Source organism: Platalea leucorodia, assembly GCF_965183815.1.
Source record: "Platalea leucorodia genome assembly, chromosome: Z".
NCBI classification, from domain to species: domain Eukaryota; kingdom Metazoa; phylum Chordata; class Aves; order Pelecaniformes; family Threskiornithidae; genus Platalea; species Platalea leucorodia.
In genome coordinates this window covers 46,463,717-46,482,523 of record NC_138858.1, presented here as the reverse complement: position 1 = coordinate 46,482,523, position 18,807 = coordinate 46,463,717, and the positions used below count along the sequence as shown (strand labels likewise).

The following is an 18,807-nucleotide window of genomic DNA, read 5'->3' as shown; positions in this document are numbered from 1 at the left end:
CATTACTTCAGAAGTTACAGGTGGAGGCACTTGATAGTTTATATGATTTCCTTAACACAAAACTGGGCTATTGAGATGGCTGCTGCTTATCTAAGCGGTATAATATAAGGATTTCAAGGGTTTTTTTCACCTGTTGATGGCTGAACCATTTTTCCCAGTGTCTCTCCTACTCTTATAACAATCTTCCAGCCCCATCTGTGCCCAGGCTTTCCCTTTGTGATGACTAGTGCTCCTAACAATTCTGCATTACAAATAAATGCTATTAATAATAATGATAGATGCTGCACCACATATGTTTATGGAGATTCTCTGGGAATCTCTGTGTGGGAAAGGGTTTGAAGTACGGTTTGAAAGGGGGTGGGCGGGGAGGTTGTTCTTTTTCATTACGTAATGTTCGCTTTACAAATTAAACCAAGTATTCTTGTTCCAATTTAAGATGTATTCTTGTTCCAATTTAAGGCTCATTTCAGTAGACTGGCTCATTAATCAAGTTCTGTTAAACACAAGCATATTAATACGCAGATTTATTATGTGGTGTTGGACTAATTTTGATTCTCCTTTAAAAATAATCCCTGATAAATGCAAAATGTTGCTCTTTTGGGGTAGACTTTTAAGTAAGTACTTGATGTGCATAGTATTTTACTAAATAGAACAGTTTCATTAAAATTTACTTAAATCTTTATTTCATTTCTGATTTAATAATGTGTTTTATTGTTACCGTGATGCTTAAATTACTTCAGATCCCTTAAATGTGAGAACTTCAGTTCTAGTTCCAGGTTTGCTTTTGCTTCCTTCTGTTTTTTTACTGTGAGACTCTACATATGGCAGAATCTCATGCAAAAGTATGATTTGTTGATGCTGTTTTTCCATTTAAAAATCATCACCACATCTCCAGGCACAGATGTATTAAAATAATATGAAGTTTATTATTAAAATAAATTAATTAACTACAATAGGCCTACCATGATGAAATGGGAATGTAAAAGTATATCTCCCAGTTTCCTCAGGGAAAACCTTGAAAGCATCTGACAGGTTGACATGATAAATGGGTGAACGGATGAGAACTGAAAGGAAGTTTTATGCTTTGTAAAGCTGATGCCCTACACGAAGCTTAGTAACGACATCACTTCTCCTGTGATTGATCTCTAGGCAGCAGTTGTGGTGGTATTCAACTTTGCTATGGTTCTGCTGATTTTTCCTGCTATCCTGAGCATGGACCTTTATCGTCGGGAAGACAGGAGACTGGATATATTCTGCTGTTTTACAAGGTAAGAATGTGTGATTGATGTATGAGGTGCGTCCTTTTTGTGGTCACCAATCAGTGCTACCATTCCTTGTCAAGAGTGAGAGTTCTTCGTTGCAGCAGGGTCAGGATGTTATTGTTACGATTTCATTGCGAGTGACTGATGTACATTTGCTACCTTGATTTTTACCTGACTGAGGGGAAAACTTAAAATAGCGTGTGCTCGCTTGCTCGCTCTCTCCCCGCCCCCCCCCCCCCCCCCTTCATTCATACATATGTTCATTTTGACTGTTGGAGGACAACTTTTTGAAAGCAGATAATAAGATCCACACGTTAGGAATATCTTCAAGTATTTCTAGAATGTTACAGGGTACTGCAAGGTGCCCAGTGCTAGTATTGGGTAATCTTGAAAGACTGTACCTAACTCAGGGTACTGAGAAGCCTTACTTAAAGTTAATCGCTATGTGCTAATTTTTATGCTTTTTATGCATTTAAACTTAAATACATAAACATCATGTATAAACTGTAAAATTACTTCCCCTTAGCTGAGTTTTTCATAGGACTATAAGGAATGCAGGATGATCAGTACCGTTACAGGATGATGCTTGATAAAGTTTCCGTTATCACTGCAATAGTAATTTAGAATGGTAATACTGCCATTCTAAAGAGTGTGTATACAGACTTCTACTTCATACACAGCCAGCTCTGAGCGTAGAGCAGGGCTAGGAAGAGACTACTGTCATCAGCGGAGCCACTACTTAGAAATTAAGCATGTTTTCTACCTTAGTTTTTGTTTTTGTCTGCAATGAAGAGGATCAGCTACATTTCTACACATGTACTCTTACTGTCATAACCAGGATGTGGAGAATCCACCTTGTGTCATCTTAGCCTTTTTAACCCACCTAGGAGCTGACATAGTTTGACATTTTAATTTTAACGTCAAAGAGAGAAAGCACTTTCCTAAATTTGTTTCTGAGGGAGTGGTTAGAACAGGGCATTGATCCTAAGCCAGGACTCCTACTTTCTATTTCCGATTCAGTCAGAGTTTCAGTGGATGGCCTAATCTGATTGAATTTTGGAGCCCTGATTCTCAGAAATTCAGGGCAGTCAGACCTTCCATTTATTCCCTCATCTAAAATTGCACCAAACATGTATCAGAATTCGGGCCCATTTACCTATTAAGAAATGCAGTTAATGAGAGCTTGATTTGTTTAGGTAGGCAACATTCTGAATTCCTCTTGTTTTTGTACAATACGTCCACTTGGTGAAAAATGTCTGATACTGTTTTCTGTCATCAATTTGTCATTTCTCATTTACAGAAAGAGGTTTCTTTCTGATAATTTTTTATTATAAACTAGGTATCTTTTAGGGTCTTGTGTAGACAAAAATAAAGGGAATGCTTCAATTACTTCTGTAATTTTGTCTCTTCATGTTGCCCATCCTTCCTGGGAATTAATCCTTGCATATGTTTACTTAATTTTTAAAATGTTCAGTCAGTGTATGGCAAGTGGTTTCAGCCTGCCTCGCAAAAGTCTGAGATCTTATCCAGAAGGCCCAAATATTATTTACCGGTTACTTCAATAGCTCTAAACAGAAGAACTAGGTATGTCATGTGTTTATATTTTGATCTAAATAGCTTAATTCTTAGCAAGGGCACATAGATGCAAACCCACACACATATTGCACATTCAGACCGTGTGCAGCTACCTGGGTATTGACCTGATTAGCGTGTGTAATTAATGGAGTGGTGTGGATAGATGTCAGTGTCTTCAGACAGATGCTGGTTCCTTCTTTCCTGAGCTCAAGAAACATGCACGTTATCAGAGGCCTACACTTTGAACCATGTCTGAGAAATGTTTCCTAAAGGTGCAGAATAAAATTCACATCAAAGCGTTACACTTAATTAATATAAACAATCTAATAGTATTAGAAGCAGTCTCAGATGGAAGCAGGTTATCCTATCTAGTCCGATTAAAATAAAGGTCCATCTAAATACAAACAGATGTTTTTCTCTTCTCTTACAGTCCGTGTGTCACTAGAGTGATTCAGATTGAGCCTCAAGCATATGCGGAGAATGACAATACTTGCTACAGTCCTCCACCCCCATACAGCAGTCACAGTTTTGCACATGAAACTCAGATTACAATGCAGTCCACAGTGCAGTTGCGCACAGAATACGATCCTCATACGCAGGTGTACTACACCACAGCAGAGCCTCGCTCAGAAATATCTGTGCAGCCAGTGACAGTGACGCAAGATAATCTTAGCTGCCAGAGCCCAGAAAGCACAAGCTCAACGAGGGATTTGCTTTCCCAATTCTCAGACTCCAGTATGCATTGCCTTGAGCCACCCTGTACGAAGTGGACACTGTCATCTTTTGCAGAAAAACATTATGCGCCGTTCCTCCTAAAACCAAAAGCTAAGGTAATCAGGGAACTATTTACCTGTTTTTCAAAAATAGATTTCTGCCTTGCCCAGTAATAAAATTATCCTGGCAGTGTTATTAAATTGAAGGAATAAGTAGAACTCCTTTGAAATAACAATTCTTAATAATTTTACAGCTAATTTCATAGTTTAAAAGTTTTATCTTGTGAGTGCTGTAGAGACATACTTTTCAAATGTAAGTTATGAGTGAGGGTTTTGTTTTTTCAGTAACATAATCTTGTGAATAGTGAAACTAAAGCCACTTTTAAACTTATTATGATATAAATTTCTCATCCATGATGCAGAGCCCCTTCAATAAAGCACGAATTAGCTTAGCCTTCTAGTGTGTATGTGTTTGGAAAAAAAAAAAAAAGAAGAAATAAAAGCTTTAAAGTAGACTGATGGGTGTTAATTTTGAACCTGGCTTTGTAGTGTGCCATTATGAATTGGTAGTTTCTTCAGAAACCTAAAATCAAATGCATTTCCATTTTCTGTTGCAGATTGTGGTTATTTTTCTTTTTCTGGGTTTACTTGGGCTCAGCCTTTATGGAACTACGCGGGTGAGAGATGGACTAGATCTCACAGATATTGTACCACGGGAAACACGGGAATATGACTTTATTGCCGCACAGTTCAAGTACTTTTCATTCTACAACATGTATATCGTGACACAGAAAGCGGACTATCCAAATGTCCAGCATTTACTTTATGAACTTCACAGAAGTTTCAGCAATGTGACGTATGTTTTGTTGGAAGAGGACAGGCAGCTTCCCAAAATGTGGTTGCACTACTTTCGAGACTGGCTGCAAGGTAAGAACAAGTTGCATAAACTTTTCTTAATTCTACAGTAGTAACCATCTGTTCACGCTAGTAATGCTCCCCTGTTTGAACATAGTCACACGGTTAAAGACTACGAGCAGGAAGGAGAACAGCTAGGTGCTGATCCGAACTCACACGTTGACTCACTGTTTCTCCAACAGGTCACTTAAATTCTTTGTGGCTAAGTTTACTTCCCAGTAAGACATTTTTGAAGCTTTAAGAGATAATATCCATGCGAGGCCATCTCATGCCATTAATTTCTAAGCAGCTGATGAGGAGTTCTTTATAATTAATGGCCAAATATGGCCCACTGTCTTGGGAAAATAAATGTTTGCTGAGTGTTTTGAGAACAGTAAATGAAAAGTCCCCATCCAGCGCTGTATTTTGGCACAGGCTTAACTTTTACCACATGAGTGATCCTCTTGGCTTCAGCTGGGACTGCTCGCATGAAGAAAACTCTGTGTGGCTTATGTGTTTTATTGGGTTGGGAACTTACTATACATTCTAGATTTCCAGTCAAGTATCCTCACTCTTTCTGTGGTGCTGCTTTTTCTGTGCCGAATTGTAACGGGGTGGGGGAAGACAAGAGAAGGCATGGCTTTTCAGGTACTATGACGATAATTATATTGAAGTCGGCTTATTAAAGATATTATAATTACACATGTTGAGACAAATAACTGTTTTGTATTTAAAATAAATAGCACTGTTACATCTCAGCAAATTTAACATCTTTCTGCTGTGAGCAAACATATTCTGCCTGGGAGCACTTCTGTCCCACCTCTGTCTTTCTGTTGGGAGAATCTCCAGGAAGCTTTTGCCAAGAGAAAAATAAATTGTGCTGACCTAGTGAGCCTGTAAATTTTAACCTTAACTGTTTACAGACAACCAGTGCAGCCAATGATTCTTAGAGAACACGTAGGTAACTGCCAGTATTTGGGGTATTTTATTCCATCTGAAAATACCGTCGGGCACAATATTAGGAAAGCGGATACATCTAAGCGACGCATCTAAACAAAATCATCAAGTTTCCTGTGTGTTTAATGCACTGATAAATCATACAAAGCAGTATTTCAGCTATTAGCTTTGTTTTTTTAATGTTTTTTAAATATATTGGACCCATGCATTACAGTCTACTTACTGGAAGTTTTACTTAAAATATTTTGCTCACATAAGCATATTGAGCTGTAAGGGAAGGTATTACTGGCAGGAAGAAAAATCAACATAGCTTAGATGTTTTGCTGGATTGGAACCTTACTATACTTTCTAGATTCCTAGCAAGCATCCTTCTACATGCTTTTCCAAATTCTCTTTTAACTCTGCTGTTTGTTTTATTTCTTTTGTGGGTATTTTTTGTTGTGGTTCCAAAACAGTAGGAGAAAATGCGTGTGTTGTCCCCCCTTCTGCCTCCCCCCCTGCCCCCAAACCTGTGAGGGAGACGGAAATCTGAGATCGTGTTCAGGATCTTCACATGTTAGCGCTGAACCTCGGCGTAGTCTGCCAGCGGTGAAGTCGGGAAGAGGTACCCTTGGGTCTGCTCCCTTCTCAAAGTGAAACGCTGGAGGCTAGCCCACCTGGTGTTGCTCCCAGGGGTGCTCGCATTCCCATTCCCCCTTTCTCAGGCCCACCACATACTTTACCGAACCTCTTCCACTTTGGATGCCTCCCTGTCCTCTTTGTAATCACCTTCTTGTGCTAAGGACTGTTTGTGTGGCCCTGGCCCAGTGCCAAGGGCCCGCACATCTGCTTCTCGGTGCTGTATGCCCATGCTCATACGGGGCCTTTCCGGATCTGCTCTTCTCTTAGGGTTGTGCCTGTTCTCTTCTTATTGCCCGTGGTTACATTTCCCCTTCCAGCCCACATTGGGCTGCCTGTCCTTCTTCCTTGTCTTCCACTTTTCTTCAACTAGAGGAGCTGTGAGTATTCCTGGTACCCTGGATATACTGACGGGGTGCATGGAGCTAAAATGTGATACTGGGGTGCCCAGGGACACTCCCAGGCAGCAGTGACTTGCAGTGGATCGAGTGGATGCGGTGGCCCTGTGACAGAGGGCATGTTGCTTGGCCTGTTGATCACCCACAGCTTTAGAATTAATCATGATGATTACTAATTAGCATTTAGGTCTGTGTCCTTACCCCTCCTCTGCACCTTCCCCAAGAGGGGCACAGTTAATACAAACCAGCTGCTTTGTAAAGGCACAGGGCTGTCTTTGCAGAGGGTGATACTGCATTCACAAAGTTGTAAAGGAGAAGCATATTGAGACGTATCAAAAGAAAGAAGTTATGTTTTCAAATGGTACAGGGCACTGATGTAACTGGGGGGAACTAAACTGTTATACTAAAAGCTGACACACTTGTCATAGTTAGGGAATTATCTCAAGGTGCAGACACTAATAGAATAATACCTGATCATTACCACCTGGGGCTGGTGCTGAGGGAGTAAAGGGGAGGGAAGGTGAAAACAGAATTTACAAACAAGGTACAGTTTTAGGCTGGATTCAGGGAGGATCCTCTCTGAGGTGCGAACAGTTCTACTGGCGTACTTTTCCAGGCTGGAGGAGCAGGGCCATCAAAGTAGGGGCAACTTTGAACTTCATGGCTAGTTCCTGCCGACTTGACTGGGAATTCAGTGCTAGAGATGAATGGCTCGAGATGGCCTTCTGACATGCACACATTTGTCTGGCAGAATGAGGGAAGCAGCAGCATGTGAACAAAAGCATTTTTTATCAAGAAGGTGTCCTTGGTCGTAGCTGTACATTTATCCTCATTTACGAGCAGTGGAGTGCCTGCAGCCTAACGCGCTTCTTTTTTCAGAGGTTCCCTTATATTTTGCTTTCTGGTATCATATCATGTTAGCATATTTTCTGTTACTGAAAATGCAACAGAAGAAGAGTTAACACTAATCATTCATTTAAACTGGAAATGTTAACATTATTTTTGTAAGTGACTGAATGTAAATGAGGTAGCTTGAATTCCCTGATGGCTTGTAATTAGGCTTGTTTTTGCAAAGGGTAATCTTATCTGGTGTTTCATGGTGCCAGCTGTTCACATGAGTCAGTAGGAGTTCCTTCCTCACCCCAATTCCTGCATCCCACCTAGTTTTGGAGGATTTCACTTTCTTCTGAAGCATTAAGCAAAAGTGACTGCTGATACAAAAAAATCCCATATATAAGATTTTAAAAATTCGCTTAATTCTTATAACTTTTCTGCAGAAGGAGGTCAAGTTACTTTTATCTTTCTGCCCAGAAACATTTGATTAATCCCCTTTATAAAAGATTGAATGTGTTGTAAAATCATTGGTATGGACAATTTATAGCTGAAGTACTGTTTGCTTTGAAAGCAGCAACTCTGCTATTAATTTCAAAGTGTTACGGGAAATTTTAAGTTTTGAAATTTTACATTCTTTAGAAATTAAGCACAACTGATAGTGGTTTCTTGGTGTTCTTTCCACAGCCTTTCAGTTTCAGCAAGGTCAGTAGTAAAATAACCCAAAGAGTAAAGTGGTTAAGCCAGCTGAGGAATAAAGATACAAAAGTGAGCAGGGTTTGAGGGATGATCAAACTTGTGAGAACAGGGGAGGGAGGGAGATGTGAGAGAGCTGAGTTTTCACCCACTGCAGTAACGTTAAATGTACATGCCTTTTTTTGACATACCTTGCAACCACAAACTGGTAATGTCACATGCCAATGGGTATATTTGTTATTGTGTGTCTGTGGAGCCCCCTGACAGGGGCTGGATGTTAGTCTGAAAGCTCTGCCCCCATGTGCTGTCTGTCCTGCCATTTGTGTGCTCCTCCGGCTGCAGGGAGTCATTTTTACTGTAAGTTAAGCTGTTCTTTGGTGGTCACCTTCTTTCCCACGTGCTTTTTTTGATAGCCTCCTTCTTAAGCTCCCAAAGTCGTCTTTCACGTGACTGGTACCATAGCACAAATGGTTTCACCTGGCCACTTTCTGAGAGGCTGACATGGAGCTGAACTTGGCACAGGAGGAATAGCTTGGTATTTTTGCGTGTCCGAAGCAATGTTTTCCCTTGTTCAAGGGCACCAGCAAACAGTGCTTTTTTAAAGGGGGCCTCAAAGTCCTTTGGTGATGCCAGAGAAGATGATGGCAAATTGTCCTCCTGGGCAGGTGCTGGAGTGCTGCATGTGGAGATCTGGCAGGTTTCTTTCATCGCTTGGTTCTCAGCCTGTTGGCTTCACGAGTGGGTACGATTTGGCAGGACAACATGGAAGGCAGTTGTCTAACGGAGGGGGCATCAGTTTGTAAATGGGAGTGGGTACTCTGGCCCAGAGGTGGTGTTGGCTGGGTGTGTTTTCTCTTCCAGCGCTCTTATCTCTGTACAGCTGTAGTTAACCTACCCGACCTGTAATGACGGTTTTCATTACGGCTCCTCAGCACAGCTTCAAGGTGGGTCAGCGATTTCCTCCACCGCCGCTCCCCCGGCCCTTCCTTCCCTTCCCTGGACATGCGGTTTGTCATCTGCTTGCACAGAGCCTCCTTGTACTGGGCTGTGGCTTCCTGTACTAAATCTGATCCAAATTTGTGCTGTGAGGTATTCCCTCCCCCTTGAAGGGTGGCAAAGAGGAAAATAACAGTTGAGAGTGAATAGGTGTTGGCTGTGATCTTTACATGTGCTGGCAGCAGATCCCACGACTTGTATTAGCTGCACAAGTTGAACAGATGGAACAAATTGACAAAATCGTGTTCACTCACACTGTGCTCGAGGAGCAGCTGAGTTGCTGTTTGAAGTTGAAAGTTTGAGTGTGGATTTTTTTTCCCCTTGTAGTGGAATTTCTGGTTATATCGTAGAAGCTATTGCCTCAGTGCTCTGCAGTAGCCCAGAGCAGTTAATCACAGCAGTGTGTGTCCTCTGTGGCTCAGTACTCTCAGCCAGGGTTTTGGTGAGGCAGAGGGGAGCATGGAGAGTGTTTCCCTTCTAGATAACGGACTAAATGCCTCCTCCAGTTTTAACTCCGTGGTAGGTGGTGAAGTTGGATCAGGGCTGAACTCAGCCCTTTCCTATTCTGCCACCATCCAGGTCAGGGCAAGACTTCAGCTTTGTTTTGAGGAGAGTGTGTATGAAAGAGGTGATAAATGCAAATATACTTATGGAGTTTTGAGCGTGATGATTCTGGAATTGTGGTTCACGAGGAAAACCACTTTTTATTATGGACAATCTTAACTCTTTCCCATATACTTTTCCAAGCAGAGCACTAGGTTGCTCTCAAAGGCTCTGAGAAGGTTGCAGGACCAGAAGGTCCTAATTGCATGCAAGATCCATTCTTTCCCTTGAGGGGAAGCTGGTTTACACTAGTGCACATTGCATCTGCAGCTCGCTAGCTCAGCTTTGCTGGTCTGCACAACATGGGAAGACTCTTGAGGCTTCTCCCTTGCACCTTCTTGCTTCTTCTGCCTTCCTTTGGGCAAAATACTGGACATGTAACTGGTTCCTTTACCTTCCCACAGACTGACAGGGAATGAGGAGCCCCAAATGTAGGAAGCAGCAGGTGGATAATTTTGTTCCTGATGCAGCTATGAAAAAGAGTCATTACTTCTTCCTACTGAAATTTGTTTCTAAGAGTGATTGCTTACCTGCTTGTTCTCTCTTCCCCTTACCTCCCTTAACTCTTCAGGGCTTCAGGATGCATTTGATAGCGACTGGGAAACGGGGAAGATCACTTACAACAATTACAAAAATGGATCTGATGATGCTGTTTTGGCTTACAAACTCTTGGTACAAACAGGCAACCGAGCAAAGCCCATTGACATCAACCAGGTACTGTATCAGAGTCCATACTGGTTTATACAGGAATACACAAGTTGTCAGGAGCGGGAGGAGATGCAAAGAGCATGTCGTAGTTTCTTTTTTATCTTAATTGAGTGCCTGAGTTACACTTTACTGCGTGGCCTCACTGACTTTGCTGAAGCCGCTTGTTAGCTGCAGTCTGGCCTGTCTTGCGAAGTGTTCAAAATCAACACTGGGAATGCTTGCCCTTGATTATGACTGGTTGGCATGTGTTCAGTGCTGCTCCTGTGTCAGACACACTCAGGTTCCACTGAAATTGTTGTGAAAAATGCTTTGCTGCATCCATAGGTAGATGGAGTCTGCTCCTGTGCTAGACAGAGCCGATGTTAGACTTGTTGCCCTAAGTGGCATTGTTTCTGGTTTGAATCAGATTGCCTCATAGGGTTGACCTTTGCTCAGCCTTCTGCTGTGGCTTTGAATCTAGCATTTGCAATTATTTGGTTAGTTGCTACTGATTTATGCAAAACATAACATTTAAAAAAAAAGATGTTGATGAATGATAGTGGAAGGGAACTGAAATCGTTACACGCTGTATCATATTCTTGTACCATCATCACTAAATACAGCTATAATGTTGTAGAACTAAGAATGGCAGTTGTTTTGAGCTGCCTAAGTAAAATATGTCTGAGGTTCTTTTGCAAGGTTATCACCGCATATGCCTGCGTTTGCTGTAGCCATTGGTAGGTGGAAACACATTAGGTTTGACTCCTTACACTAAAATTAGAGTTCAAACCTCTAAGAAGAAATTCTGCAATAACCTAACTTCTCTCCTAGAGTCATCATTGACTCCCTGTGCTTTCAGGCAGAAAAATAGTCTTTCTAATGAGCTTCTTGGCAGATCTGCTTATTGTCTTTCTTTTTTTCCTGGCATTAAAGGTGACAGATTTACAGAGTACATTGTTCAAAGTTACTATGGTGTGTAAAACACACTGCTGTATAGCAACATGCAGCATGCTGTCAGGTCTGAATGAAGCTTCAGCTATGAATTAAGCAAAGAAAGGGAGCTGAAGAGAAAACCTTCAGTGGGATTTTGTTTAGCAGAGTGTACCAGGTACGCTGTGGAACAAATGCGATTGGACTGCAGCTGCTGATATAATTTCCTGTGCCTGGGAGGGAGAAAAGTGCGGTGCACCCACAGGGGCTGAGCGCTGTACTGTGCAGTTCCAGAGACAGCTTGAAGACATACAGTTGTTGCATATCCTGTGGACTAATTGAATCCAGATCCTTGGAATCCAGCTTTTTTTTTTTTTTTAACGGCTGTCACTGTTGTTTTTCATTTCATTAAAAAGACCTGAAACTGGAGCTGAGCCAGAATTTTAAATAAACAAAACAAAAAACCCCAGTAATACTTTTCACCCACAGAGTCCTCTGTCAGAGCTCTGGCTGTGCAGGATTTGGCTACAGAGCCCTAGAAGTGTACCACTGCTGTTTACCCCACAGATGCATTTGCCCACAGTGACCCAAATAACACAGGGCACTCGTCTGCTTTCTTGACGCTGGGCATTTTCTGAATACATAGGTCATAGGAGGCAAGTGTTAGCAAAATTTATACAGATGTTGTTTTATTTTTATAGCTCTCCTCCATTTACTGGGTGGCATTTCCTTCAGTGTTAACAACAGAGGTTAACTGCACACAGACGTGTATAGGGACTCTTGCCAGGTTTTCTTTCCCTTTCTTTAAATATGGTTCTCCAACTTGGTTGTTTTTCAGTCTTGGCTGCAGGCTTTCAGAATTCGGATTTAATTGGTTCAGTCTATTCTGGAACCGTCTGCTGATTTAGTGGTTATTGTAAATATTATATAAGTACTAATTTATAAATAACCACTTTCTACTGTCCCTGTAGTTTTTTACATTTTTTTTTCGTTGTCAAACAACAGTTTACCGATAAATGACTTCAAGTGAAGATTCATACTCTTTTGCTTTTCCCCTCCTATATGTGTGTTGCATCTCGAGGCCATTTGTTGAAAGCTTTACGGCAAGAGCCCCGAAAGCAAAACTCATTCTGAAAGGCTTCTAATTCTTTCCATTTTGCAGTTGACTAAACAGCGTCTGGTGGATGCGGATGGAATCATTAACCCAAATGCTTTCTACATCTACCTGACAGCCTGGGTTAGCAATGACCCTGTGGCCTATGCCGCCTCGCAAGCCAACATCCGGCCTCACCGCCCGGAGTGGGTCCACGACAAAGCAGACTATATGCCAGAAACAAGGCTGAGAAGTACGTAGCATTTTGTCTTAATGTCGTACAGTTTATATAAGTGCCCGCACTCCTTCCTTCAAGAACCGGTAACTCTGTAGTTGGCTGATGCTGCACAGGGCTCAGGAGCATAAACAGGACAATATATTGTGTTACTCTGTAGTCTCAGGAGACCCATGCCCCGTTGCAAATGTGGCACCACTGCAGGGTTTTATCATACTGAAAAATGAGTTTTACAACTGTTTAAAGCTCTAAAAACTTAGAGTAAGCATTGCTTTTTAGTGTCACCTAATAGTTCCGTCTGTGAGAGGAACCTGGAGATTGCATGAAATACCTGCCTATGTCATTCTGAAATTTCGTCACAAAGATTATAACATGTTCATCCGCAATTCTTAATACCTAAGGGAGTTTTATCAAGTTAGCTTATATGCTAAGCTACCAACACTGATACGGTACAAGAGCTAGTTAGGTAGGGGAGCAGTCCCATTTGGTGCCATTCACTGTTTTCCTGAGCACCAACACCAGTTCGCATTGCTTTGCTTCAGCTTGCAATTTATTGGGAGGATTGCTAGTTGGACACCAGTGGGGAAGGGGAGAGGGCATATAGGGGAGGACAACTGTGCTTGGAAATGTGATTGGGTAACCAGCTAGCTGTGCTTCAGTGTATCCGAACCCTAGAGCTTTGTGGCAGTCAGCCAAGTCTTGTCTTAATGAAAATTTATAGTTGAGATTATAATAGGGCAAATCATGTTTAGCAAGTCAACTGAATGACCCTGCAGGGTCTGGAACACACAACGGCAGTAAGAAAATGCTTGTTGTGGAGGCTTTTTTTTCCTTGTCATACAGTAGACTTAGCATTACACTCAAAAGGAAGTATGGCAAGTGTTGGTTTGTTGAATTTTAAAGGATAAAAAGTTATGTATTTATTTCCTCAGGAAACCATTACTTTTATATTAAGGGTTTTTTTCCTGGTTTTTTGCATCAGTAACAGAACATGGATTTCTGGATCTGACTTTCAAAATATTCAGTGGAAATCTTAAAAACCAACCAGCCTGATTGAGCATAATTTTTCTCTAGTTTTGTGTCAGTGGACCTCAGTTAATCTCAGGGAAATGACCTTTGATTTCAAAGGAACTGCACTTGCATAAAAGAAGAGCATTTGGATAAAATGTTTAAGATGATGTGATCTTCTACTTCATATAGCAGTTAGGGATTTTTGGACAGGTGTTCAGTAAAAACCACTATAGCACTGATGAGGTTTAAATACATATATTGAAATATATCTGTTAAATTATATAGAATTGTTTAGCAACTTGATGTAGACTGTGTTCATCCCATTGTCCTGCATGATAAAATATAGTAATCCTCTGTACTGCTTCAGCTTTCAATTTATTGGGGAGTTTTTAAAATGCCACTTCTTCCAAAGAAGTAAAATTTGAATTCAGCACCTTTAAGCATTTTGCTGTGGAGAACAAAGTGTTTTGTGAATCATGCTCTCTGTGTATCTTCTTCTTTCCAAATGTGGTTTAACACTGCTATCCTCTTCCCAGTTCCAGCAGCTGAGCCCATAGAATACGCTCAGTTTCCTTTCTACCTCAACGGATTGCGTGAAACTTCTGACTTTGTGGAGGCTATCGAGAAAGTGAGAGCTATCTGTAGTAACTACACCAGCCTGGGGATCGCCAGCTACCCAAACGGTTACCCATTTCTGTTTTGGGAGCAGTACATTGGGCTTCGTCACTGGCTCCTCTTATCCATTAGCGTGGTTTTGGCTTGCACGTTTCTGGTGTGTGCCCTCTTCCTCCTAAACCCCTGGACGGCTGGGATCATTGTAAGTTTATTATAAGGGTCTTTGTTGAAGTCAAATTCCTTTCAGCATAGCTCTTGCTGTAGTCGGGAAGGTTTTGTTTATGTCTGGGCCTCTGGTGGAGTATGTATATTGCATCATTCATTACATATTTATTCAACTTGAGGGGGTAGGGTTCATGCTAAAAGTACAAACCTTAATAACCTTAATCCTTTGGCCACCTTTTTTGCAGCTTTAAAGGTTTCTTAGAAAGGTATATAAACTTTTGCCCTTGCTCAGATGCACCCTAACATGAGAAATAAAGACACAGAGGAAAATTAAGAGCTTTATTAAAGTTATTTCTGTTATTTATTCTTTCTCCCCTTTTATCAGACATCGTTATTTTTCAAGGCAGTTGCTTGTGACTAACTTGCCTGTAAATATTGCCACTGATTTCTGAATGCAGTCTTTCTGGAAAAACTGAAATGGTTAGGTTGTATGGTACACACTGTGGAAAGAGTATAACTGAGCTATCAAGGAGAAAGAGCCATAAAATTATAAGCTGAAGAGAATACTCCTCCATGCTTTCTGCAAGGCACCATAAGCCTCTTAGTAAACATTCAAGTTAAATTGAATGATGATGTTCCTATGTTTAAATTCCATAAACTATCCTATGGTTTATAAAATGCCAGAACTAGAAAAGCGTAAAACAGTTACTAGTTTTTGTAATGTACGTTTATACGACAGGTATGTTAAAAGGTAAATGTTTAGTCTAGAATATTTTTCATAGCACTTAATCAAGCAATTTATGTTATTACTCTTGATTCATTAGCTTATAAAATCATTTATTGTAGTGCATACTTTTTCCCTTGGAAAAGGCGTTTATTTTTGAGTCCACCATTGCTTTTATGTCTATCTTTCTTTCCTGCTTGGTTTTAGCAACTTTTAAAGTTGATTCTACAGATTTCCTCCCCTCCCTTTTCCTCAATTTTTTTTTTACAAGGTAGATGAAAGAAAAATAAAAGCTTTCCATTAGATTTAACTGTTCACTTTGTCCATGTCAATCCCTCCAAGTATCTTAAAAGCTCAGAGCCCCCCTGTAACCTGAGACTCATCAGCTGATTATGGTATTGACTTTCTTCGGGGCTTTAAACCTACTCAAAAGTCATCCTCACTTATATTTGCAGTTCTACAAAAAGAATTCCAATACAGGTAGTTGAAAGTTACTTTTTCTGGAAGGATTGTCCAAGAAACAGGTGAAAAAGAGAACATGCGTGTTTTGGGGGGTATCCATGATAAGGAAGAATAAATTGGTTTTATGATAAATTGTGACAAATACAAAATCGATGCTTGGTCTGTGAACTGGTCCTTATGAGTATAATTGAAAGTGGCTCTTTAGCAGGTCATTGCCATTGAGCACAACGAAACAAGGAAAAGTGGCTTGTCTTTGGGAATATAGGGTGGCTTTGAGGAATATGTGTTATAGTCACCATGTTGTTTTGAAATATCTTTCTCTTCATTTGTCTGGAGCATGAGAAGTTGCTAACAGCTGTTTGAAATCATTTAGGTGGTGGTGCTGGCTCTGATGACTGTGGAGCTGTTTGGCATGATGGGTCTAATTGGAATAAAGCTGAGCGCAGTGCCTGTGGTTATCCTGATTGCTTCTGTTGGCATTGGAGTGGAATTCACTGTACACGTTGCTTTGGTACGTAAAATCAGGAAGCATTTTCAAAACATTTTAAAATAAAATGGTGGCAATGTCAGGATCACAAATCCTTACTTAGTATCCTAAGTCGGTGATGTGATTCCCAGAAGGAAATTGGTAACAGTTTTGGGTGCCATTTGATTTGTCTCAATAGAGCAGAGTTGATCTTGATGAAGTAGTTCCTAACTATTGAGTCAATCTCCCAGGAGATAAGAGGGGATACATTACCTGTGGTATCTCGTTGTCCGAGTGATGCAAATATATAGACAAAGCAGAGCTTTTGATGCACCTTACTTCAGACCAGACTCTCCAGGTCCTTGTCTGCAGCCTCACTGTTGCTGCCTCAATGCTCTGTAGCTGTTGGTTTGCTCTTGCGTATAGATTCTGCATCTTGTGGAAGAGAAGCCTTTAAAAGAGTTTTTCAAAATGACATATACTATAATATGATCTGTCTGGACCACTAAAATTGGAATATATTTGGATTCATTTTGCACTTGAAAAATCTGCACCTTCTTTTCAGAACCCATCAGCTATTAATAGTGGGCACAAACATGCAGTCTGCAGGAAAACAGTTTTCCGATGTGATGAGGAGGAGCAGAGAGGGGGAATTGTATAAAGATTTTCAAAGTTAAGGGTCCAAATTTAGAGTGCACCTACTCACCCAGCTTAGTCAACCTGATGTGCAAAAATGCGTAGAAAAAACAGTGCGCTTGTAAGGGGGCAGTTTTGGGTGTTCAAGATACGTAAAACTCATCTTGCTTTATTTGGTGACAAAGAATAAAGGGCTATTTTTCTGTGTTCACATTTGACAATGTCAGCGTTGATCTCTACAACATTTTGCACACTCAGCATAGGTCATTTTCCTATAAGGCTATTCCAGTTGATACTTCAGAATAGTTTAAGAATATCATTGTCTTCATGGATTTGAATATTGCTGTATTAAAAAGTAGGAAAGGATGAGTGGTCAATGTAATATAATTTCAGGGAGGAGGTGCTTGTAGTCTGCTATAATCTCTAGTATATTAGTACCGTAGCAATCCAAAAAGTAGTGAAGGGAGGGGGCTGGTAAGTGGTGGTGAGATTGGATGGGAATGTCATGGGCCTTTTAGACTCAAAAGGAGGACTGGTAGACTGCTAAGAGGATCTGGTGACAGTGAAGAAGAGAGAACTAACAGGGATCTTAGCATGCCGGAGGTGGCCAAATACTGGGAACATGTTTTAGATGATGTACAAAGTTGGGGCACATAAAGTGGCAGGATGGAAAGAATAATTTTAAGAAAAATCATAGGGGCAGTAAGGTTAAAGAGCAGTAACTGGATCCCTGAAGTGGTGACATCTTTTTTTCCCCTACTGCTATGGATAGCTAGGCTTCTGGAGGTCAACCTGATTGCTAGGACTTGCAGTAGTTTTGGAAGTGTCAGAAACTAATGGTGTACAAGAGGAAGAAAGAGAGGACAGTTTCTTAGAAGTGAAGATTTAAAATAGGAAAACTGGAATAAAAAAAGGACAAAACACTTATTTGTTTCTAAATGGGAAGAAACTAATCTAGTTTATGGGGGAGTGGAGGGGGAGAGAGAGAGAGAGAAAAAAAGTGAAAGTCACCCGTGGCTGAAGGTAGAATGTGAAGCAAACTGAAAATTGCATTTTTTCACATTGACTCTGGAGTCAGAAACTTTCAAACGTAAGCTTTAAATAAAAGAATGCCTAGTAGACCTCTGATGATAGCAGCAGTACTGACCTTCACAGAACTTACTGCATATAAACAGTCAAACCAGTGTTGCATAAACTAAACAGGCAATGCTGGAGCTGTTGATACAGAACTTAATTGAACTTGTTTAAGGTGATTCGCAATCCACTTGTGGCTCAGTTCTCTGTATCACTTGTGAATTGTGACCCCATTTTTTTAATTCTGCAAATAAATTCTGAATCGATAGTAGACTCTTGTATTATGCATCGTTTAATTACACACATATATATGTGTTAATATAACTTGTTAATATGTTTGTGGATCAGATCCCGTAGCTCCCATTCATGTGAGTTCTCTCATTGACAGCTGCCTTTACCCTAAGGAGGATTCTTTATCCATTTATGTATATGGGAATGTAAAATGTCCTGGATACATTAATTTTCCATAGACCACTTTTAATCTTGTACTAAAGATTAATAATACATGGTTTGGCTACCTACAGAAGTGAGGGTTGGGAATCTCACTCCACATATACCCATTTTTGGTCTGCTTGTCCCACCAAATAACTTTTTAATGTGTTGCCTGATTTCACCCCAGATTTGTCAGATAAGTGAAGATAAACGGCTAGAGAAGAGAGACCTAAATTCCAGGACCAAGAGGAAGATAGCTGCTTGAGCTCATATCTTGATAGGCAGTAGAGAATTTGCCAAAGAGAGAGCGCTTATGAATCACAGGAAGATCAAGCAGGTTCTCGTCTTCTTAAACCGTTAAGTCATACAGAGAGGAGACAAATTCATACGAAACAACAGCATTTGGGTGTTCTTGGTACCGCGTGTTCCCTAAGGAGCTGGAGGGAGAAAGACATTTCACTAGTCACACTGTTGCTCAGGCACTACCGTGTTCAGCGCTATTCCTAAGGCAGTGTTATATGTATAGGCCCGTTAACTTTGAAGTAGTAGAAGCTGCAAAAACATTTCTTTTGAGTGAAATAGAAGTGTTAAAAAAAACAGAAAAGCAGTACACAATCTAGTATTACTTCATACCAGTCCTGTTGAGTATGCTGACAACTTTCCATCAGTTGGGAGCTTACTGAGTGTAACATCTGATGGTCTGGAGCCTTGAACCAGTGAGAAGAAATGCACTG

General features: G+C 40.7%; 1 protein-coding gene across 7 annotated transcripts in view; it reads left to right on the top strand.

Moving 5' to 3' along the window:
• The window catches only part of PTCH1 (patched 1), a 69,208-nt gene that overhangs the window by 38,611 nt on the left and 11,790 nt on the right, over positions 1-18,807 (top strand). For all 7 annotated transcript variants that reach the window (XM_082335543.1, XM_082335542.1, XM_082335541.1 and 4 more), the window contains 7 exons: positions 1,150-1,268; positions 3,268-3,667; positions 4,168-4,477; positions 10,115-10,257; positions 12,323-12,506; positions 14,036-14,316; positions 15,839-15,976. In XM_082335543.1, the coding sequence (XP_082191669.1) occupies positions 1,150-1,268; positions 3,268-3,667; positions 4,168-4,477; positions 10,115-10,257; positions 12,323-12,506; positions 14,036-14,316; positions 15,839-15,976 (1,575 nt within the window). The remainder of the gene's footprint in view (positions 1-1,149; positions 1,269-3,267; positions 3,668-4,167; positions 4,478-10,114; positions 10,258-12,322; positions 12,507-14,035; positions 14,317-15,838; positions 15,977-18,807) is intronic.